The sequence below is a fragment of the Rhineura floridana genome, chromosome 5 (assembly GCF_030035675.1).
Source record: "Rhineura floridana isolate rRhiFlo1 chromosome 5, rRhiFlo1.hap2, whole genome shotgun sequence".
Lineage (NCBI taxonomy): Eukaryota > Metazoa > Chordata > Lepidosauria > Squamata > Rhineuridae > Rhineura > Rhineura floridana.
In genome coordinates, this window is record NC_084484.1 from 155,215,840 (window position 1) to 155,239,924 (window position 24,085).

Sequence of the window (24,085 nt, forward strand, 5' to 3'; positions counted from 1 at the left end):
CTACTGCTCCGGTGGTGGGACGGATGGGGGTTCGTGTGCCACTACTTGCCATACATCCTCCTTTGTCAAAAATGCTTGCATCCTCAAACGCCAACTCGAGTAGTTTGTTTCTGTCAGCCGTTCAAGAGGCATTCCAGCCGAAAGCGAAACTGCCATCCTGGCACGCTTTACTACAGATTTTCTTATGCCTGTCAGCTTTCGTATTTCCGCACTCACTGTTCTTTCTTGTTCACTGGCACTCTTGTAAGCTGGGTAATCCGGGTCTCTAGTCTGGGCCCATAACCCTTGTTGTGTAGCTCTAGATTCCCAAGATATGCCCACGTTCCATAGTACTTGAATGCCCACGAACGAAGAGAATAAAGACAGACAACAAGCGAGTCCTGTAAAGTATGGATCTTTACTGATCCCTTAGGCAAAGTATATCACTGATACAGTTCTAGTCCACTTACTAACACCCCCACACCTTGCGGTTTCTTTCCCAAGGCTTTATACACAGGGTTTGCTCTGTGCCAGCTGCAGCCTCTCCTTCGAGCTGTCCTTGAGCTGCTGCACACATTAACCCTTTACAGTCTTTCTGGAAACTTTCTCAACACTACTTTTTACAGAAGCCTACAGCAACTTGAGCCCATTATTCCGTGTCCTGCACTCCGGGATGATTGAGAAGAGATCCCGGCCCTCCTCTGTGTGACAACCTTTCATGTACTGTGGCTTCCTTTATGGAATCAATCCATCTCTTGTTTGGTCTTTCTCTTTTTCTACTCCCTTCTGTTTTCCCAGCATTATTGTCTTTTCCAGTGAATCATGTCTTCTCATTATGTGTCCAAAATATGATAACCTCAGTTTCATCATTTTAGCTTCTAGTGATAGTTCTAGTTTAATTTGTTCTAATGCCCAATTATTTGTCTTTTTCACAGTCCATGGTATCTGCAAAACTCTCCTCCAACGACACATTTCAAAGAGCTGATTTTATCTGCGTTTTTCACTGTCCAACTTTCACATACATACATAGAGATCAGGAATACCATGGTCTGAATGATCCTGACTTTAGTGTTCAATGATACATCTTTGCACTTGAGGACCTTTTCTAGTTCTCTCATAGCTGCCCTCGCCAGTCCTAGCCTTCTTCTGATTTCCTGACTATTGTCTCCCTTTTGGTTAATGACTGTGCCAAGGTATTGAATTCTTGACATGTTCAATGTCCCCATGGTCAACTTTAAAGTTACATAAATCTTCTGTTGTCATTACTTTAGTCTTCTTGATGTTCAGCTGTAGCCCTGCTTTTATGTTTTCTTTAACTTTCATCAGCATTCATTTCAAATCATTACTGGTTTCTGCTAAGAGTATGGTATCGTCTGCATATCATAAATTATTGATATTTCTCCATCCAATTTTCACACCTCCTTCATCTTGGTCCAATCCCATTTTCCGTATGATATGTTCTGGGTATAGATTAAACAAGTAGGGTGATAAAACACATCCCTGTCTCACACCCTTTCCTATTGGGAACCAATCGGTTTCTCCATATTCTGTCCTTACAGTAGCCTCTTGTCTAGAGTATAGGTTGCGCATCAGGACAGTCATGCTGTGGCACCCCCATTTCTTTTAAAGCATTCCATAGTTTTTCATGATCTAAACAATCAAAGGCTTTGCTGTAATCCAAAAAGCAGAGGGTGATTTTCTTCTGAAATTCCTTGGTCCATTCCATTATCCAACATATGTTTGCGATATGATCTCTGCTACCTCTTCCCTTTCTAAATCCAGCTTGGACATCTGGCATTTCTCACTCCATATATGGTAAGAGTCTTTCTTGTAGAATCTTATTACTTTACTTGCATGGGATATTAAGGCAATAGTTCGATAATTACTGCATTCCCTGGGATCCCTGTTCTTTGGAATTGGGATGTATATTGAAGACTTCCAGTCTGTGGACCATTGTTTAGTTTTCCATATTTGTTGACAATTTTTTTGTCAAAATTTGGACAGATTCAGTCTCAGTAGCTTGTAGCAACTCTGTTGGTATGCCATCTATTCCTGGTGATCTGTTTCTTCCAAGTATTTTAAGAGCAGCTTTCACCTCACTTTCTAAAATTTCTGGTTCTTCATCATACGGTTCCTCCATGAATGAATCTGTCATCCTTGCATCTCTTTTATAGAGTTCTTCAGTGTATTGCTTCCATCTTCCTTTTATTTCAACAAGGCAGAGTTCCAGTGTGCCTAAAGGAGGCAGTTGTAAGGCCTTTGTTGAAAAAGCCCTCCCTGGATCCCTCCATAATGGACAATTATCGGCCAGTGTCCAATCTCCCATTTTTGGGCAAGGTAATAGAGCGTGTGGTGGCCTCCCAGCTCCAGGGATTCCTGGATGAAACGGAGTATCTAGATCCATTTCAGTCTGGTTTCAGGCCTGGTTATGGGATGGAGATGGCTTTGGTCGCCTTGGTGGACAACCTACACAGAGAACTGGACAGGGGGAGTGTGTCCTTGTTGGTTCTGCTGGACCTCTCAGCGGCTTTCGATACCATCGACCATGGTATCTTTCTGGGCCGCCTTGCTGGGATGGGACTTGGGGGCACTGTTTTACAGTGGCTCCGTTCCTTCCTGGAGGGATGAACCCAGAAAGTGGTGCTGGGGGATTCCTGTTTGACTCCTTGGCTGTTGGCCTGTGGGGTCCCTCAGGGTTCAGTTTTGTCCCCCATGTTATTTAACATTTACATGAAACCGCTGGGAGAGGTTGTCCGGGGGTTTGGGGTTCGGTGCCATCAGTATGCTGATGACACCCAACTCTACTTCTCCTTTCCACCTAACTCCAAGGAAGCTGTCTTGGTTTTAAACCGGTGTCTGTCATCAGTGGTGGACTGGATGAGGGCAAACAAATTGAAGCTTAATTCAGACAAGACAGAGGTGCTCCTGGTCAGTCGAAAGGCAAATCAGGGAATAGGGATTCAGCCTGTGCTGGATGGGGTTACACTCCCCCTGAAGACGCGGGTTCGCAGTTTGGGTGTGCTCCTGGACTCAGCTTTAAATTTGGAGGCCCAGGTTTCTGCGGTGGCCAGGAGTGCTTTTGCACAATTAAGATTAGTGCGCCAACTGTGCCAGTTCCTTGAGCCGTCTGATCTGGCCATGGTGACACATGCCTTAGTTACATCCCGCTCTATGTGGGGCTGCCTCTGAAGACTGTTCGGAAACTTCAGTTGGTGCAACGTGCTGCAGCCAGAATGTTAACTGGGGCTGGTTACAGGGACCATACGACTCCCCTGTTGCAAAAGCTCCACTGGTTGCCACTCACAATTCAAAGTGCTGGTGATGACCTATAAAGCCCTATATGACTTAGGTCCAGGCTATCTGTCAGACCGTATCTCCCTATATGAGCCTGCCTGGGCCCTGAGATCCTCAGGAGAGGCCCTTCTCTCGATACCTACATCCTCACAAGCACGACTAGTGGGGACGCGAGATAGGGCCTTTTCGGTGGCTGCCCTGAGGCTTTGGAACTCCCTTCCTAGGGAAGCAAGAATGGCCCCCTCCTTGCAGTCCTTCCGTTGGCAAGCAAAGACTTTATTTCAACAAGCCTTTGGAAGTGAAAGCTGTTAAGGACAGGTCTTGAAGGGTGCTGCATTGCTGTTGCCTAACTGTATTATTTTAAACTGAGATTGAATTATTTTAACTGTATGTATGAATGGTTTTAATACTGTAAATTGTTTAATTTGATTTTAATCTAGACTTTTGTATGTTTTTAATTATATGTGTGCTTTTATCTGGAAGCCGCCGTGAGTTGCAGTTTTGGAAAAAGGGCGGGGTAAAAATAATGATAATAAATAAATAAAATAAATAAATAAATTTCATCTCGGTCAATCAGTGTGTTCCCCTGTTGATTATGCAACATCCCTACTCTTGGTTTAAATTTCCCTTTCATTTCTCTCATCTTTTGGAATAGGGCTCTTGTTCTACCCTTTTTGTTGTCCTCTTCTATTGCTATACAATAACTATTGTAATAGTTCTCTTTGTTCCTACGTACTAGTCATTCTGTTGTTGCATTTAGGATTCTAACCATGTTTCTTCATCATACGGTTCCTCAGTGTATTGCTTCCATCTTCCTTTTATTTCATCTCGGTCAGTCAGTGTGTTTCCCTGTTGATTATGCAACATCCCTACTCTTGGTTTAAATTTCCCTTTCATTTCTCTCATCTTTTGGAATAGGGCTCTTGTTCTACCCTTTTTGTTGTCCTCTTCTATTGCTATACAGTAACTGTTGTAATAGTTCTTTTTGTCCCTACGTACTAGTTGCTGTATTGTTGCATTTAGGATTCTGACCGTGTTTCTATCTCCTTTTGCTTTTGCTTTCCTTCTCTCTTTAACCACTGTAAGAGTTTCATTAGTCATCCATTGAGGTCTTTCTTTTTAACTAGAGGCATTCTTCCCTGATAATATCTCTGACTTCAGTCCATAGTTCTTCTGGTTCTCTGTCAACTAAGTTTAAAGCCTCAAATCTTATTTGATCCTTAAATCCTTATTTGATCTTTATATTCTTCTGGGATGTTATTTAAATTGTATTTTGGCATTATGATTGCTTTGTTGTTCTTCCTTAGCTTTACTCTGAATTTCGATATGACCAGTTCATGATCTGTACTGCAGTCTGCTCCTGGTCTTGGTTTTGCAGAAACTATGGCACTTCTCCATCTTCTGCTACCACTTATATAATCAATTTGATTCCTTTATTGATTATTTGGTGATGTCCATGTGTACAGTTGTCTTTTCAGTTGCTCAAAAAATGTGTTTGCTAGAAACAACTTATTGGCTTCACAGAATTCGGTAAGTCTTTCTCCTGCTTCATTTCTATCTCCTAAGCCCCATTTCCCTACTATTCCTAGTTCTTCTCTGTTCCCTACTTTTGCATTCCAGTCTCCCATGATCATCAGCACATCTTGTTTTGGTGTGTGATCAGTTTCTTCATGTACTTCTGCGTAAAATCTCTCCAATTCCTCTTCTTCTGCATTTGCTGTTGGAGCGTAGACTTAGATGATGGTTATGTTAATAGGTTTCCCGTTAAATCTCATTGATATAACTCGCTAAGATCTTGCATTATAGCTCCTAATTGTTTTTGCCACATCACCTCTCACTATTAAAGCAACCCCGTTTCTTCTTAATTTCTCATTTCCTGCATAAAATATTTTGTAGTTGTCTGATTGAAAATGTCCTGTCCATTTTAATTCACTCACGCCAAGTATTGTAATGTTGATACATTCCATTTCTTGCTTGACAATTTATAACTTTCCTTGGTTCATGCTTCTCACATTCCATGTTCCTATTGCATGCGTCGTACAACTCAGGACTCTCCTTTTGCATCTGTGCACATCAGCCTCTGGGCTTCCTTTTGGCTTTGACCCAGCTGCATCATATATATAAATATAAATATATATAAAGAGTCAAATCCAATAGACATAGTAACTGGTGGAAAGTGATGCTTGGATCAGGAAGTAGTCCATTCTCAAATAGGAAGGGAGTGCTCCCAACCATTCTGAAGGAGGGGGTGGTGAGGTCCACTCTTAAGAGGACCCATTTCAGTCCCAGCTCATATTTGGCATTGAAACAGCCCTGATTAAAGTCTGTTATCAGGAGAGGGGCAGAGGGAATGCAACCTTGTTGGTTCTCTTTGGTCTCTCAGCCATCTGTAGTATTGACCATGACACTGGTATCCTCCTGGATCAGCTTTGTGAGTTGGGAATTGGAGGCACCTTATTACAGTGGTTCCGCTCTTACCTGCAGGACAGATACCAGACAGTAACATCGGAAAACCTGCTTTGCCCCTTGGCAATTTTTCTGTGGGGCCTCATAGGGTGTCATTCTGTCCCCAACGCTCTTTAATATCTATATGAGGCTGTTGGGATCTATCATCATACTGTGACTTGGAGTGTAGTGTCATCAGGGTTGTTCTCTACACTATCTGATCTTAGGTGGCAGATTAAAGCACATTCATTTTCTCAGGTTTATGTCTTTTGCTGCTGGATTGTCTGAATTTCTGATATATTGATATTTTGAAGTTTTGTTTTGATATTTGTTTTATATTGTTGGTTTTATGGTCCTTGTATTGATTTGTGCATTTTAATAAATTGTTACGGCATTCAAGGAGGGGCATAACTCCTTCCATCAGCCAACAATCATCTTATAGATTCTGGCCCCAAGTTTCTGCTTTAGATCAGCCTCACCTACACTGACGTGTCGCTGCCTGCTGTGTTGAAACCTGCTGAAACTAGATGGTTGTGTAATTCTTCTAAATTACAGCCCTTTTTGGATTAATTTGGGAATTTCTACAGCTGCCATATGTTCTCATTTTCATAGGGGCCCTTCTTTTCTTTTTTTAATTCAGCAGGAGCTAAGCACAAATAATCTGGGCTCCTTGAAGTATTGCCAAGTTTGGCACTTTCATATGTTAAATGAATGCATATCCACATTTGTATACTTACAAAGAGAAGAAAAGGTATTAGAATATAAGATGCCAGTCACTTTAGCCATTAATAGCTTCCAAGAGCTTTTAAGAGAGGGCTTTGCTTCTCCTTCTATCTTTTTGGTAACTTTCTGGGTAAAAATATCCCCTTTACTTCAAGGGAATATAGAATAAAAGTAAACATAGCAGGAATGTGTCTGTATAGGCAGTACAGTGTCACAGAGATGATATGGTAACTGGAATTCTTCATCTCCTATAGACATTTTCATTATTAGTTCTTGACAGGAATTCCCACTTCTACTCAAGCAACTCTTCATGGTGAAATGTGTGTATACTATTTTACATTTAATGGCTTCAGCATTGGCTAACACACTCAGTACACTATTTGCTTCCAATGTGCTACTTTTGAAAGAGCTTTGAGAAACCCAGTATATAAAATTCTACCAAGAGAAATCCAGGAGGCATGTTTCAAAAACACACCAGGCTGTTAAAGTGCATTCAGACTCTTTCTGAATGTTTCTTAGTCGCTTGGTTACCTTTTGCTGCCTTTGTAGAAAGGAATGATGCTGTTCAGGCTGTCATCATTGGCAATCACTTGTGGCCGAGTAAGATTGTCTTCCAGGATAAGGTCTTTAACGGTGGATCCGTAAGCGACTGTGGAGGCCAATTCGGGATCCACATAGCCTCCCACAGTGAGGACATAGGTTTCCAGATGGAAGATGGTCACGATGAGGATTTGCTTGACGTGCCTTCCACTTAGCTCGTTTGTCCCTTTCGCCCTGTTCTCATGCTTCTTCGAAGTCCATAGCACCTTTGATAATGGCTGCCCTCCAATTGGGACGATGCATCATGGGCCAAAGCTTCCCAGTTCTTGATGCTTATGTTACTTTTTTTAGATTAGCTATGAGAATATCTTTAAACCTCTTTTGCTGTCCACCGATGTTCCGTTTTCCATCCTTAAGTTGAGAGTAAAGTAGCTGCTTTGGAAGACAGTGATCAGGCATTCAAACAACATGGCTGGTCCAGCGAAGTTGATGTTGGAGGATCATTGTTTCAACACTGGTGGTCTTTGCTTCTTCCAATACACTAACATTAGTCCGCCTATCTTCCCAAGTAAATTGCAGAATTTTCCGGAAGTAGCATTGGTGGAATCTTTCAAGAAGTTGGGAGTGGCGTTTATAGACAGACCATGTTTCACAGGCATCCAGTTAGGTCGGTAGTACAATGGCTTTGTAAATAAGCATTTTGGTCTCCCTGCGAATATCCCGATCCTCGAACACTCTACGCTTCATTTGGGTGAAGACGGCACTCACAGAGCTCAGACGATGCTGAATTTCCGCATTGATGTCAGCTTTTACAGAGAGATGGCTGCCAAGACAGGGGAAGTGATCAACGTTCTCCAGTGTCACACCATTAAGCTGGATTGATGGTGCTACAGAGGGACTAGTTTGCACCTGTTGATGAAGCACTTTGGTTTTTTTAATATTAAGTGAGAGCTCAAGCTTCCATATGCTTCTGCAAAGACATTTAGGATAGTTTGAAGAACTTCCTCTGAATGTGCGGAGACTACATTATCATTGGCATATTGGTTCTATGACAGAGGTTGTAATTACCTTACTTTTTGCTTTCAGCCTACTGAGATTAAAAAGCTTTCCATCTGTTCGATATGTGATTTCCATGCCAGTGGGAAGTTTCCCCTCAATAAGGTGTAGAATCATGGCAATGAAAATAGCAAATAAGGTTGGAGCAATGACACATCCCTGTTTGATGTAAGTGACTGTGGAGGCCAATTTTGGATCCACACAGCCTCCCACAGTGAAGGCATAGGTTTCCAGATGGAAGATGGTCGTGATGAGGATTTGTTTGACGTGCCTTCTGCTTAGCTCGTTTGTCCCGTTCGCCCTGTATTCGTGCTTCTTCAAAGTCCACAGCACCTTTGATAATAGCAGACCTCCATTTGGGACATGCATGCGCCAAGACTTCCCAGTTCTTGATGCTCATGCTACATTTTTTTAGATTCGCTTTAAGAACATCTTTAAACCTCTTTTGCTGTCCACCAATATTCCATTTTGCATCCTTAAATTGGGAGTAAAGTAGCTGCTTTGGAAGACGGTGATCAGGCATTCGAACAACATAGCCGGTCCAGCAAAGTTGATGTTGCAGGATCATTGTTTCAACACTGATAGTCTTTGCTTCTTCCAAAATGCTAACATTAGTCCGTCTGTCTTCCCAAGTAATTTGCAGAATTTTCCAGAGGCAGCATTGGTGGAATCTTTCAAGAAGTTGGGAGTGGCGTTTATAAATGGTCTATGTTTTACAGACATACAGTAAGGTCGGTAGTACAATGGCTTTGTGAATAAGCATTTTGTTCTCCCTGCGAATATCCCGATCCTCGAACACTCTAAGCTTCATTCGGGAGGATGTGGCACTCGCAGAGCTCAGACGATGTTGAATTTCAGCATTGATGTCAGCTTTTACAGAGAGATGGCTGCCAAGATAAGAAAAGTGATCGACATTCTCCAGCATCACACCATTAAGCTGGATTGATGGTGCTACAGAGGGATTGGTTCGCATTTGCTGATGAAGCACTTTGCTTTTTTTGATGTTAAGCGAGAGGCCAAGCTTTTCATATGCTTCTGCAAAGACATTTAGGATAGTTTGAAGATCTTCCTCTGAATGTGCGGAGACTACATTATCATTGGCATATTGGTTCTATGACAGAGGTTGTAATTACCTTACTTTTTGCTTTCAGCCTACTGAGATTAAAAAGCTTTCCATCTGTTCGATATGTGATTTCCATGCCAGTGGGAAGTTTCCCCTCAATAAGGTGTAGAATCATGGCAATGAAAATAGCAAATAAGGTTGGAGCAATGACACATCCCTGTTTGACGCCTGATCCCACTTTGAATGGATCACTTTGAGAGCCATTGTTATCCAAAATTGTTGCCGTCATGTTGTCATGGAGGAGTCACAAAATATTCACAAATTTATCAGGGCATCCAATTTTCAGAAGGATGGTCCGGAGACCAGTTCGATTTACAATATCAAAGGCCTTAGTCAGATCAATAAACGCCATATACAGAGGTCGGTTTTGCTTCCTGCATTTTTCTTGAAGCTGTCGTGCAGTGAAGATCATGTCCACTGTCCCTTTGGAAGGGCAGAAACCATTTTGGGATTCAGGGAGGATGTCTTCTGAGATAGGTAGGAGGCGATTTGCGAGGATCCTTGCAAGGATTTTACCTGCAGTAGCAAGAAGAGAGATGCCTTGGTAGTTCCCACAATCTGTTCTATCACTCTTCTTGAAAACAGCGATAATTATGGCATCCCTAAAGTCTTCCGGGATCTCCTCCCTCATCCAGATTTTTTCGATGAGTTTATGAGGTTGTTGTGTAAGTTCAGGCCCACCTTGTTTAAAGACTTCAGCAGGAATCCCATCAGGTCCACTAGCTTTGTTATTCTTCATTTGATTAATGGCTTTACTGACTTCATCCAAATTAGGGGATACTGCAAGCTCATCTCTAATTTGTTGTTGCAGGATTTGCGAGAAGACCTCATCAGCCACAATGGAGTTACGATTAAGGAAGTAGTGGTAATGTTCTTTCCAACACAGTGCAATAGACTCTTTGTCCTTTAGAAGTTTGGTACCATCTATTGAACGAAAGGGATTTGTACCATTATTTGTTGGTCCGTAGATGGCCTTTGTGGCATTAAAAAAGCCCCGTGAATCATGAGCATCTGCAATATGCTGGATTTCTTGAGCTTTCTTTATCCACCAGGCATTCTTAAGTTCTCTAGTTCTTCTTTGGACCTCAGCCTTTGCACTGGCAAACATTTTTATTCTTAGCAGCACAGTTAATGTATTTTTGCCATATCTAGAAGGCTTTCCTTTTCTTGTCAATGATATGTTCAATCTCACTATCATTCTCATCAAACCAGTCCTGATGTTTCTTAGTTTGGTATCCGATAGTTTGTTCACATGCTGCAATGATGGAAGTCTTCAGTTTAATCCAGTGTTCCTCAAAGTTTTCAGGGAGTTCCGTAGGTAGATGTTTCTTGAGAGTTGTTTGAAAGCAAGCTCGCTTAATAGGATCTTGAAGGGCGTGGATGTTCATTTCATGCCTTGGTTTTCTTCCTTGGAGCCTACATTGAGGAACAATATTAATGGCCATAGTGGATCGAATTAATCGGTGATCTGTCCAGCAGTCATTGGCACTTGTCATGGCCCTGGTGAGGAGTACATCACAACGATCTCTGGCACAGACAATTACGTAATCCAGGAGATGCCAGTGCTTCAACCGAGGGTGCTTCCATGATGTTTTAAATTTATCTTTCTGGCGAAAGAGTGTGTTTGTGATGATAAGATTATGCTCTGCACATTTAGTCAGAAGTAGAATTCCATTCAGGTTGCTATTGCCAATTCCTTCTTTCCCAGTGATTTCTGGCCATAAATCAAAATCATGCCCAACTCTTGCATTGAAATCGTCCAGGAGGATAATTTTATCCTCCTTAGGTGTCTCTGATAAGATGGTGTCCAGCTGGGTATAAAAATTTTCCTTGATGCCTTCATCAGCATCTAATGTTGGTCCATAAGCACTTAGAATAGTTGCCTGCTGGTTTTTAGCAAGTTTTAATCAGAGAGTTGAGAGTCGTTCATTAATGCCAGTAGGAACTTCTGACAAGAGCTTCACAAGATCATTTTTAATAGCAAAGCCTGCTCCAGGCATTTGTCGTTCTTGTTCAGGCAGTCCTTTCCAGAAGAAGGTGTAACCTTCTTTTTCTTCCTTCAATTGTCCCTCTCCTGCTCTTCAAGTTTCTTGGATTGCTGCTATGTCAATATTAAAACATCTCAACTCCCTCGCAATGATGGCAGTCCTGCATTCAGGACGTTCACTATCTATATTGTCCAGCAATGTCCGTATATTCCACGTTCCAAAGTCTATTTGTCTTTTGTGACCACTAAGTGGTGACCCCACTGAATGCGGTGATCCAGTCAGGGAGAGAGAAGAGGCAGACTATGTTTAGGGCACCTTTTCTAGCCCCCTCCCCATACGGGGAGAGCAGAGTGGATCCTGAATAGGACTGCTCAGTTGTGGATAAAGCTGCGGAACTACTCAACTGCCTCGGTCCTTGAGCCAGGATGACTGAGACTGTATCCACCGCCCATGTGCTGGTCCATGACTAGGGGCTTCCTGATTTCACAGTCCTGCCCCCGTTGCCATTCGCCGATCGCCATGGGACTTCTGGTTTGGTTTGGTTTGGCTGGAAGACGCCTCTGCATGAATTTGTTTTATGTGGGGAGATCGGTGCATGAAGATCAACACACAATCTTGACAGAAAAAGGCTTTGATCCAATGGCATGGATACCACGACAATTGGAAGTCTTTTATCTGCTGCAGCTGTACCACCAGTTAAATGTGAATTAAGGAATGTTTACATACACATTTCTATTTTTTTCTTTAGCTATTCTTTAATCTATTTCTTAACTCTTTTTTAAAACTCAGTATCCTGTTTAGTTGAAGATATTTGCCGTAGCTCAGGGGCAGAGCATCTGCTTTGCATGATGAAGGTCCCAGGTTCAGTCCCCACCATCTCCAGGTAGGGCTGGGAGAGACCTCTATCCGAAACCTTGTAAAGCTGCTACCAGTCAGTGTAACTACGCCCCTATCTGGACAGGGACGACCTCGCCTCCGTTGTTCATGCTCTGGTAACTTCAAGATTGGATTACTGTAATGCGCTCTACGTAGGGCTGCCCTTGAAGACAGTTCGGAAGCTTCAGCTGGTGCAGAACGTGGCTGCCAGACTATTGACGAGGACCAGTCGGTCTTCGCATATAACACCTATTCTGGCGCGTCTGCACTGGCTCCCTATTTGCTTCCGGGCGAGATTCAAGGTGCTGGTTTTGACCTATAAAGCCTTACACGGCGTGGGACCTCAATACCTTGTGGAACGCCTCTCTCGCTATGAACCTACCCGTTCACTTTGTTCAGAATCTAAGGCCCTCCTCCGGGTACCAGCTCATCGGGAAGCCCGGAGGGTGGTTACTAGATCTAGGGCCTTTTCTGTGGTGGCCCCTGAGTTGTGGAACAGCCTCCCCGAAGAGGTACGCCTGGCGCCTACACTTCTATCTTTCCGGCGCCAGGTAAAGACCTTTTTATGTTCCCAGGCATTTAAATTTTTTAATTTTCTTAATCTTTCTACTTTTAACATGTATCCTTCTTAATTTGTGTTGTATTTCGTTTTTGTTGTGCTTTCTGTTGTTTGTTTGTACATGTTTTTGTGATTTTTTACTATGATATATTGTATTTTATCTTGTTTGTTCACCGCCCTGAGAGCTATTCTGCTAAGGGCGGTATATAAATTGAAATAATAATAATAATAAACAATACTGAATTAGATGGGCCATTGGCCTGACTCAGTATGGCAGCTTCCTGTTTCTGTGAGATCTTTTTGTTTACATTTGCATTTAGCTTAATTGTTCATACTGTGTGAATATCTTAAATAGCTGTTTAGAACAAGAAGATCTCCTTGGTGGACTGCAATATTTAACATTTGTTATCTTTTTTTCAGATGCAGTATTTACAAATGGCCAGAGTGTAGACTATCTCTTTGTTGGAAACATAGTTTATACGGTAAGTTGCCAAATTGAGCTACAATACTACCCACAGTCAGTGACATTTCCTTCAATATGACTTCAACTATGCAGGTTTTTCCCTTTTTTTCCTTTTATTTAGTTGAGTTTTTATAAACTACACTTTCATATAAAATATCTCAAGGTGATGTGGTGCATCACAGGCGTAAGATTGCCACTCTATTCTGTGGAAATCTATGTCTGTTGAATTTCTACCTGAAATGCAGCCATTAAAAGGATGGAGGAAATTGTTGCAACTGTAGAAAAGTTCTGTTCTGATCTTACACTCCTATAAATCAAGGGCTAATTAGTGTATTAAACCTGGAGTATATAGACTTATAATCAGGGCTTTGTAATTAGGGCTGCACACTGCATTTGGCTGAATCCCAGATCTGTGGGTATCATTCTCCTCCCCCTCCCACTTGCATTACTGTGCAAAGCCCCCAAATTAGTTTGGGGCCCAGATCTGAGTCAGCCCTGAATCAGCTCAGGAACATTTCAACGTATTGGATTGGGGAGACATGCGCAGCCCTACTTGTAAAAGGTCATATCAAATTGTTCTACTTTAGGTGACTATGTGAGCTGCTGTTATGCTTCTTATCACCATGGTTCAAATGTGTTGGGTCCTTACATTCCTTTGCTCACCAATGGAAATTTAAAGTTATTTTTAAAAATGAAAAAAAAAACAGTTTATTTGCATGCCTCTTTTTCATAGTAAATGGTCCCCAAAGCACATGAACATGAACTTCTTCTCAAAACACATATTTGAAAAGCATATGTCACAAAACATGTTTTTTTTAAAAAACCAGCAACTAAATAAACATAGGATAAATTCAGTATTGTAATGAAATAAGCTACTACTTAATACATAAGTATACATACATAGAGAGCCAGTGTGGTGTAGTGGTTAGAGTGTTGGACTATGACCTGGAAGACCAGGGTTCAAATCCCCACACAGCCATGAACGTCACTGGGTGACCTTGGGCCAGTCACTGCCTCTCAGCCTCAGAGGAAGGCAATGGTAAGCCCCTCTGAATACCGCTTACCATGAAAACCCTATTTGTAGGGTCGCCATAAGTCGGAATCGACTTGAAGGTAGTCCATTTCCATTTTCATACATACATAAGTATAGAACTATGTCAAAATTAACAGGCCAAAGAAATAAAAATAAAGTTAAGCCAGTCTGGCTTCTACTCTTGCTGCACTCTGAGTAGCCAAAGTACAGTTGCCTTAAATGCAGAGGATTCAGGCTCAAAGGTTCAGAACTGACTCATTCTTCCTCCAGCACAAGCTGGTAGCCATGAAAGGATCATGATGGGAAAGCCATTAATGTGCCTTGTGAGTGTGTGTCATACAAGCCATGTTCTCACATAGCCCTAAGTCTAACTATGGCTTTGCACAAATGTGCTGGCTCCCAGGGACGAGATCACACCTCCATTGCTTCTTCCTGGTACTTTTTGCTCAGTGTGGTACAGTAGCTAAGCCAAGGTGTCATCCAAGCACTAGGTTACACTCTGTCCTCCTCCTCCCTTCCTCCTCCTCCTTAAACATGATCTAAAGCCAAGATTCGTCCTATGGTTACAGCTCATGGTTAAGGAAGAGAGGCCTTCACCATGATCCTGTGTTCAGACAACATGCCAAGCCAAATCTTGATTTAGCTGCCATGCTGCGTTAAGTTAAAACATAAGAGTAGCATGCTGCCTCAGGCCATAGGGTTGCCATAAGTTGTAGTCGACTTGAAGGCATATAACAACAACAAAAGCTGGCTCAGGCCATTAGCCCATCTAGTCCAGCCTCCTGTTCTCACTGTGGCTAACCAGATGCCTATGGGAAGCCCAAAAGCAGGAGATGAGCGCAATGGTGCTCTCCCCTCCTGCATTTTCCAGCATCTAGTATTCAGAAGAATACTGCCTCTGTCAGTGGAGGCAGAGCACAACCATCATGGCCATTGGTACCCCTTTCCTTCATAAATTGGTCTAATCTTTTAAAGCCATCCAAGTTGGTGGCCATCACTATCTCTTGTGAGAGCAAATGCCATAGTTATGAGCTGTATTGAACCTTAAGTACGATCCCAGGTTCAGAGGGCATACTAAGCCAAACCTAGGCATAGCTGCTTGAAAAAATATCTTCCTTATACTCCTGCTGTACTTCTGAAATGTGTCGAACACACTACAACACTTAAAAATAAAATGGCATCTTATTCCTACATTGTTGAGCTGTGATAAATTTATTGTATGTTCACAAGTGCAACTGTTGCTTTCTTTCAAAAAAGACAAGAACTGCGGGTGGGAATTGAATGTTTTTCCTGCATTTCTCTCCCTTTCTCTCCCTGCAGTATGTTGTGGTGACGGTCTGTTTGAAAGCTGGTTTAGAAACCACAGCATGGACAAAAGTAAGTATGAGAAATGATTTAATCTGAGCTTTCCCCCTCTTCCTATATGATATATATATATATATATATTTACTGAATAAGGAAAAGGAAATATCTTATTGACAGTTTAGAGGTTGAGTCGCTATTTTATTCCAGGCGGAGAGGTTTAGCATTAGCATTTTTGCTTTATGCTGCAGACTTATTAGAGGAGGCAAGGATGTGCCTTCAGACAGTGAGGCTAGGCAGTGTCCTGCTGTATGCTGTGGCGTAGGACAAGGTGAGGTTCAGGCTGCACATGATGTGGTGCTCTAAAGCTGTTCCAGCGAGGAACAAGCTGAAACTGCACCCTCAGATAGTAATAGCAGCAGGTGCAGCCTGTTTGTTAGCACCACCAATGCTACAAGATGCTGCTTGACATAAAGCTTTCTCCAGTAATCTCCTACTGCATTGGAGCAGGAGGGAGGGGAGGGCTCAGGCCTTCCAGGGTCATATACAGTGGAGTCCTCAGAGTCAGATGATTTCAGTGGCCAGTGGAGGAGGGGCAGTGACCCCACAAGTTCATCTAGTAGTAACACCTCTAGGGCTGGACCTGTGTGCCCTTCCCCCCCTTCTGGGTCGGAGTCCTCGCTTCCGTTACCTGATGAAGAGGAATTTGACTCCTGGTCCCTGACAGGCAGTCACCTGGGGTTGGTAGCATCTGGCGAGATGGAATGGAGGTGCAGAGTCGCCCTCCTGACCCCGACATGGCTACACGTTTGCCTGAATGGGGCTGGGGTGGGGCAGGGTGGCAGTGAGGTTGGGACTGGGCAGATTAACCAGCAGAGTCGATCTGGTACACACAGCCCCAACATTGCTATCGGGGGCGGGAAGGTTTGCTCTCTCTTCTCCCTTCTTAAAGAAGACTCGGGAGGTTGTTTCTTGAAGGGGAACATTGGTAGGATGGGGACAATGTTGGAATCAGTGGCCAATGGGAGGGGGAGAACTCTTCCTCTTGTTTTGCTGCACCTACCCTCCCACCCTACATGCAGTGTGGGCTTGGCCAGTCTCCTGTTGAAGGGGCTAAATAGGAATTTTTTGGTTGGTTCCTTGATTGGTCTTGGGATCCAATCCTTTTTTGCCTGCTACACATGGTTGGGTTTGATTTGTGTGGCTTTTAAGGGAGATGCATCGTTTGGTTGCCTGTGGGGTATGGAGTACAGGTAGGTGAAGTAACTGGGGAGAAAAATCACTAGATATACTAAGGCATTATTGGGTGAAGGACACCCTTTAGGGATCTGCCAGTGCTCTAGGCCTGAGATGACTCAGGGGAGCGCCCTTTCAACCTTATTCTCAGTTATTTATTATATTGTGAGAAAGAATGTGAGAAAGAATGTAAGCAAGTATGTGGCACCACTGGATTGATATATGACCTTACCACAATGGAAGAAATTATTTTTATATACTTCCTTGTGCCTGGTTTTCAAATGTAGCCCAACAAGTCTAAGTCCACCCATTCAAACAAGAATATATGTGTATACGTTCATATCATATGACTTGGGCATATGCTGTCTCTTTAAGTCCTGTTAAATGCTGAGTAAAATGATGCTTCTTTTATCTAATTGTCCCCCTATGACTGAAAATACAGTAATTACTGATATTCTGCTATTTGGCCTCAGCCAAAAAAGGCTCTGGTGAAGCCTTTTTAAACACACACACACTTTAGGAGTTTCTTTTTTAAAACAAAAAGCTTGGTCTTTTTTTCTTTTTTAAAAAAACTTTAAATTCATAGGAGTGTTCCCTTCATGCATTAAAAAGAAGGGATGTTGCATTTTCTTCTAAGCCTACTTCCCAGTTGCTTCAGCAGTGTCACTGGCAAGCCTTATTGTTTCAGCTGTGTCTTACTCCCCATAGGAAGACTTCCTTCAAGCCCCCGAGAAGTATTGAGTGCATGCCATTGACTTAAGCCTCATCTCCATCATCGGATGGATTGGTTACATGCAGTTTAGTCTCAGGAGTGAAAAAGTCTGATTGTTGAATGAGAGGATATGATAGGTGGAAATGAAACGCTTGGATAAATAAATCAGGGGGAGTGCACAGTAGCTGTTGCCCAACACAGCAGAGGGAAGGTTTCCACTTGCTTGCATATTCTTTGACATGCACAAAAGATCAGAACCATTTGCTGTTACGGTGACACAATACAGCACTATCTGCCATTACATATTATGCTAGTAGTGGTCTATGAAAGACTACTGGTCAGTAGAGGCTGGTCCATTATGGCAAATGAAGCACTGCCCCACCAACCTCAGTCTGCCTTTAGCCAGCCCCCAACATTCCTACTTACAACCAGTCCAGGAGATGGCCCTGCCTGTCATCTTTCTCCACCTTAAGTCTCAGTGATGCTCTTGCGGAATTCAGCATGGAGGAGAATGGATACAAAACTAGAGTTAGCTGCCTGTGCCTTCCTTTGGGATAGAAATTAAAATAATAGTAGTAGTAGTAATAGTAATAATTTGGCTCTTATTCCACCTCCTGTAGATCTCCCTGTCTTCTACTCTACCAGTCCCAATGGGCACCAGCCACCATTGCTACTGGAGGCAAAACTGGATTCTGAGAATCTGGGGCTGTGATCCGAAGCACATTTACCTGGAAGTAAGTCCCAATGAACCAGTGGAGCCTGGTTCATTAGGGCAAGTGGGGCACTGCCCCACCAAGCTCAGTCTGCCCTTAGCCAGCCCCCACTTGCCTACCTCCTTATTTACAACCAGGCTTGCAGGTGGTGCTGGCCGTCAGACTTTTCCTTGGTCTCAGTCTTGACTTTGTAGAATAAGAAAGGATGGGGACAAAGCTAGAATTAGTGGAATAGGAGTCTCCTCTCAGCACCCTTAACAAACTACAATTCCCAGGATTCTCTGAGGGAAGCCATGAGTGTCTCATGTGAAATTGAAATCTGGTGTGGGTGTGGCTCCCTGTTTAGCCAAGCCCAGCAGTTGTGAGTGTGGCTTTTAGAACACTGACAGTTGGTTCTTACTGAGCATGCCCAACATTATCATTCAGTTCAATGCAAAATTTCTTAAATTAATTAAAAATCAGCCAGGCATTTGTTTAACTTTTAAACTGCAGAAGATGAAGGTCAGAGTATGGGGCAAAGTCAGTAACAGGATTACAGGGCCTCCGTGAACATGGCTGATTTTTAATGAATTTCAACAGATTATGAGAACTCTCAGAGAAAAAATTCGAAAGGGGTCTGGGTTTTTTCTCTCTCTCTTTAGACTTTGAACTCTCAATTCTTTCTGACTGTTTTGTTTATCACCATGAAAATGGAGAGGGTTGTTAAGCAAGCGTTTCTGAGTTTAGGACTATAAGTTTTGTCAGGTTTTGTTTTGAAATGAGCTTATGGGAAGCATCAGAATGGCATGGGGGGTATTTTCGATTTAACATTGCGGAATGTCTAAAATACATGCTGGCTACAGTATACAGCCACTCTCGCGGCTGTATAATCAGTCATGATAATGATGATGATTTGGTTACTGTTGTAAGAAACAGTAGGCACCATTTCAGGGAGAAACTGTTTTCAAAGCTCAAAAACTGTCCTTGGGATTTCAAAATAAACAAAGCTTAATGTGGGTCCCAGGTTGTCCGTTATGTGATGAGCACTTAATTTTTAAAAAATTATTATTTTGCATTGTTATTATTCTTCCAAACATACTGAAAGGGGGGGGGGACATTCTATCGCTGACACTTGCTACCATTCAAAAAATTCACACTAAGCTAAAGAACAATATAAACATACTTTAAAAAAGAAAAACATCATCACCAATATTTTCTGCCTTTCTAAAGGTTAACACAGAAGCCAGAGTGTGATATAGAACATTGTTTTATAAATATTAAAAATACTGACACTTTCCTCAAATCCAGAATTGAAGTAAAATGCCGGGTATGTTTCAAGTTGGGATGGGGGGGAAATTTGATCCAGTTTGCATTTAAAGCTGAATCTATCAAATCCACACTTTCTGAAACAATATGAGAATTAAAACACAGCCATCTTTTGAAATTTGCACTTTTCTGAATTTTGCAATGCAGTTCTCCAACAAACAAATGTTTATGAAAATGCATATATTGGGGGGGAAAGTGTGTATAAAAATGAATATATTAGTGAAAATAACATACAAAAATGCATTATATCAGGATAAATTTATTGCAAAAATGCATGCACTAGTCCAAACTGCATACAAAAATGTGTTGGGAGAAATTCACACTAAAACGCTGAAGAATTTTCATGGGGATTTTTTTTTTAAAAAAATGCAAATTGTTGCAGAAATTTGAAGAACTGAATTTAAGATTGGAAAAATGAGAAACTGAGAAAACCGAAATTGATAGAACCTTCTATCCCTAGTTCCAAGGCACACTTTTCTGTTGATCTGGAATGACGGTAACACTCCCAACATAAACTGACTATGTTCTCAAGAACAGTCATCTTCAGCCTTTTCAGACCTAGGACCCACCTTTAATCCAAGCAGTGGGGACCCATTTCTTAATTTTTTTACCATATATTTGAATGGTAGTGCTGCTGTTGTGACCCATCTTAGAACAGGCTGCAATCTGGTAGTGTGTCCTGACCCACCGGGTGAAGTCCAATGCTCTAGAACATTCTTCCTCTGAAGATGCTCAAAGATTTTTCAGCAGACGACTCACAGTTGTTGATTTTTGTTCTTGTTTTCCTACAAAAGAAAGTCCCAAGTGTTCTTACCTTTCCTCATAGTTGCTCCTGCCCATTGATTATTTTGGTTGCCCTTCTGGACTTTTTGAGGATTTAGCCACATATGTTACATAAGAAGAGCCTTGCTGGATACATATCAAAGGTCCATCTAGTCCAGGGATAGCCAAATAGCCGCCTCCAGATGTTATTAGACTTACAAGTCTTGTCATCCCTGCATGTTGACCATGCTGATTGGGCTATAGCAATACACTATTTGGAGGAGTGTGTATATATAAATCTATATATGTGTGTGTATGTATGTGTGTATAAGTATACAACTATATGTGTATGTATTTTGGATACTCTGTTATCTGTAACTTTAAAGCTGACAACGAGGACATTGAACTTGTCAAGGATTATCAATACCTTGGCAGAGTCATTGACCAAAATGGAGACAATAGTCAAAAAAATAGAAGGAGGCTAGGACTGGGGAGGGCAGCTATGAAAGAACCAGAAAAGGTCCTCACATGCAAAGATGTATCACTGAACACTAAAGTCAGGATCATTCAGACCATGGTATTTCTGATCTCTATGTATGGATGTGAAAGTTGGACAGTGAAAAAAGTGTTTAAGGGAAAAATCAACTCGTTTGAAATGTGTTGGAGGAGAGCTTTGTGCATACCATGGACTGGGAAAAAGACAAATAATTGGGCGTTATAATTAATTGGGTGTTAGAAATTAAACAACTATCAGTAGAAGCTAAAATTATGAAACTGAGGTTATCATATTTTGGACACATCATGAGAAGACATGATTCACAAGAAAAAAATTAAGGCTGGGAAAAACAGCAGGGAGTAGAAAAAGAGGAAGACCAAACAAGAGATGGATTGATTCCATAAAGGAAGCCACAGACCTGAACTTACAAGATCTGAACAGGGTGGTTCATGACAGATACTGTTGGAGGTCGCTGATTCATAGAGTTGTCATAAGTCATAACCAATGAAGGCATATAACAACAACAACATGTGTATGTATATATATATACCCAAGAGGATCTGTCCCACTTGGGAGGAGGTTTACCTCGATTTCTGCCTAATCTGCATAGTGCGTCAGACAGGAATCTAGATAAAGAGAGGACTGAAAACTTATCCAAACAGAATGAACCTAGAAAGATCCCAAAGGAGCACCACGGCTCACAAAGGACCGGTAGGCTTTGCAGCACTCTTGAATGTAACAAGTGGTGAGATTAAAAAATAATTCCAGTCCACCACTCCTGCCAGTGTGTTTGCACCACATGAAGCTTGCTGCCTCTTTGGCCTTCTCCCTCTATTTCCCAGTAAGCAGAACACAGCCGGATCTAAAATGGGTTGCTAGAGGGGAAAGCCAAAGCAGCAGCAAGGTTGGTGCAGTGCGAACACAGTGGCGGGAGCAGCAACATGGGCAGCTGGAGATCTGCTGAGCACTGCTGCCCCACCACGCCTGCCACTACTCTGCCTCCCTCAGAGCTAAGTTTTGTGGACAAGGGAGGGGGAATTGTTTTGTTTTTAAATCTGGGATATGCTAGCTTTGAAAGCAATGTGCAGCCTCACAGAGGGAAGGTTTAAATTTCTGAGCGGTTTTGTTATCTATTTATTTATTTGATTTATATCCCACCCTTCCTCCCAGCGGGAACCCAAGGCGGCAAACAAAAGCACTAAAAACACTTTACAATATCATAAAAACAGACTTTAAAATACATTTTTTTTAAAAGCTTAAGGTTTAATCAGTCTTGTTGCTGGCTTACAATCTAGAGTGTTAGACAGCCCTGAGTGAGACTGACAAAAGTCAAGGTGAGGTGGGGGGGGGAGGAGAAAGCAGTGCAAGAAATAAAACAGTACCTGAGAGTCAAGCATGGGGCAGGAAGAGACTGGACTGTGCTATTGTCTTGATGGTTTCTTTTTGTCCCTACAGTTCAGTCACTTGGCTGTTTGGGGAAGCATGCTGCTCTGGCTGGTCTTCTTTGGTGTTTACTCTACCATCTGGCCCATCATTCCAATTGCTCCAGACATGCTTGGACAGGTCAGTCCTTTGGTTTGACAGTGGCAAAGAGCCTTTTTGTTTCCAAAGAAGCAGCGGTACTTCTAAAAGGAATATTTGAAGGCACCTATTAGAGATGCCCATTTAAGTAAACTGTTGGGTTGTGGGTTTGTTTCTGTTTTTAAAATGAGTGCTCTGTCCTGATGTTACTTACCACTTTGCTGAAAAGATCTTTGATGTGCAGCGTTTTGCACTTAAAAAAACAAAATTAATTCATTACATGAAATCTAAAATTTGAGGCTTTGGTCCAAACCAAAATGGACTTGAGCTTTTTTTTTCCACCCTAAGTGAAAAGGCTTAATTGCACAACCCTATGCATATCAGAAGTAAGTCCAGTGGGACTTACTCCTAGTAAAGTGTGCACAGGATTGTAGCCTGTATTGTCACTGGCACCACCATGCTCATCCACACTGGTTAGCCCTATCTATATGCAGCACAAATCAAAACTGCACCAAATATAATCACTATGGCTACTGCCAGTTAAAGAAATCCTAGTCCAGTTGCCCAAACAAGGTTTAATTGACTAATTAATGGATTGGATGTGCATTAATCTGAATAGGACTAAAGGAGAGGAAGCATACTTTGAGATGTGTATGTCACAGCAGGCCAGTCATAGAAGAGGCATTCCCTCCTGTGTGAGAAAGGAGTAACTCTTTTTCTAAGAGGGTGTCCATCATCTGGAATTTTATTAAGTACTGGCATTAAATATGTATTTTTTAAAACATTGTGTTACCTGATCAATCTGGGATGCCGTTTAAGTCGATTGATAAGTTTTCAGTCAATTAACTTAACTGATTAATTGATTAAATGTTGCAGCCCTAATGATCAAAGTGCAAATGTAGCCCAAATAAACAGTAAAGAAAGTACAAAAAAGGCAAAGCAAAATGCCATCAGCGCTCCTTCCCATTTGAGGTCTCCTTCACAGATGAATTTCATTCACGCAGAATATTAGGAAAGTGGGGGAGAGAGGTGGGGAAGAATCCTGGCCAATGTGCTCAACATCAGGCACGTGCATTTCTCTCATTTATGGGCATGTTTCTGTGATCATGGATTTGGCCATATATCAATCCTTTCCATATGTGATTTCCTAGTTGGTGGTTTCTTTTACAGAATACCATTTGCAAACTTAAATGTTTTCTAAAGTCATATTATATATCATTTCTGATGAAGTATCCAGCTTTTCCAGAATTCTTTTTCTGACTTGTGGAAAGGGCTGGAAATAACACATGCAAAATAAATTACTGAGTGACCATAACCCAAAGGGAGCTGTATATGTCACTAATACTTACCCTTCGAATGTTAGTGAGGTTTTGGATTTGTTCCTTCAACATCTATTGAGTTCCAGGAGGATAAATTCTCCCCTTCAGTGTCATGATTTCAACCCTTGGAGAAAAAGGGAAAAATAATGAGCCTGTCAAAACCACTTAAGAGTCCAATGGGAATGTGAAAAATAGCAGACTCCCGGGGAATATACAGAGAGCAAACTTAAATGAACAATGTGTCACTCTAGCAAGTTGGGAACATTTACATCAAAAGAAATGCACTGTAAATTAATTATTTGCTCACAATCATTGGTCATCATAATTTTGCCCTTGTTACCAGATCATGACTGAGTTGCCCTGTTTGCCATAGAAGAGGATACATTGTTTCAGTAAAATCATATTTTAAATCAAAATATTAGCATAATTATAACTAAGCCATAATAACAGATAAGGATATCTCCAGTTAAATTCAGATTAGATTAACTCCATGACATGAGATCAATTTTTTTTCCTGAACAAATTTCTTTCATATGTCTGGGACACAGAAGAAAAACAAGGCAAGCTTTGTAAAGTTCTCATGATTTGGTAACAGAAAGCAAAATTGTCCTATCTGAAAATCCTGGTGAAAATATCAAGA

The 24,085-nt window shown here is 41.8% G+C and overlaps 1 protein-coding gene across 4 annotated transcripts in view; it reads left to right on the forward strand.

Annotated features, from left to right (window-relative positions):
* Window positions 1–24,085, forward strand: part of ATP8A2 (ATPase phospholipid transporting 8A2) — a 564,338-nt gene that overhangs the window by 409,292 nt on the left and 130,961 nt on the right. For all 4 annotated transcript variants that reach the window (XM_061629581.1, XM_061629578.1, XM_061629580.1 and 1 more), the window contains exons 31-33: window positions 13,004–13,065; window positions 15,400–15,456; window positions 22,061–22,168. In XM_061629581.1, the coding sequence (XP_061485565.1) occupies window positions 13,004–13,065; window positions 15,400–15,456; window positions 22,061–22,168 (227 nt within the window). The remainder of the gene's footprint in view (window positions 1–13,003; window positions 13,066–15,399; window positions 15,457–22,060; window positions 22,169–24,085) is intronic.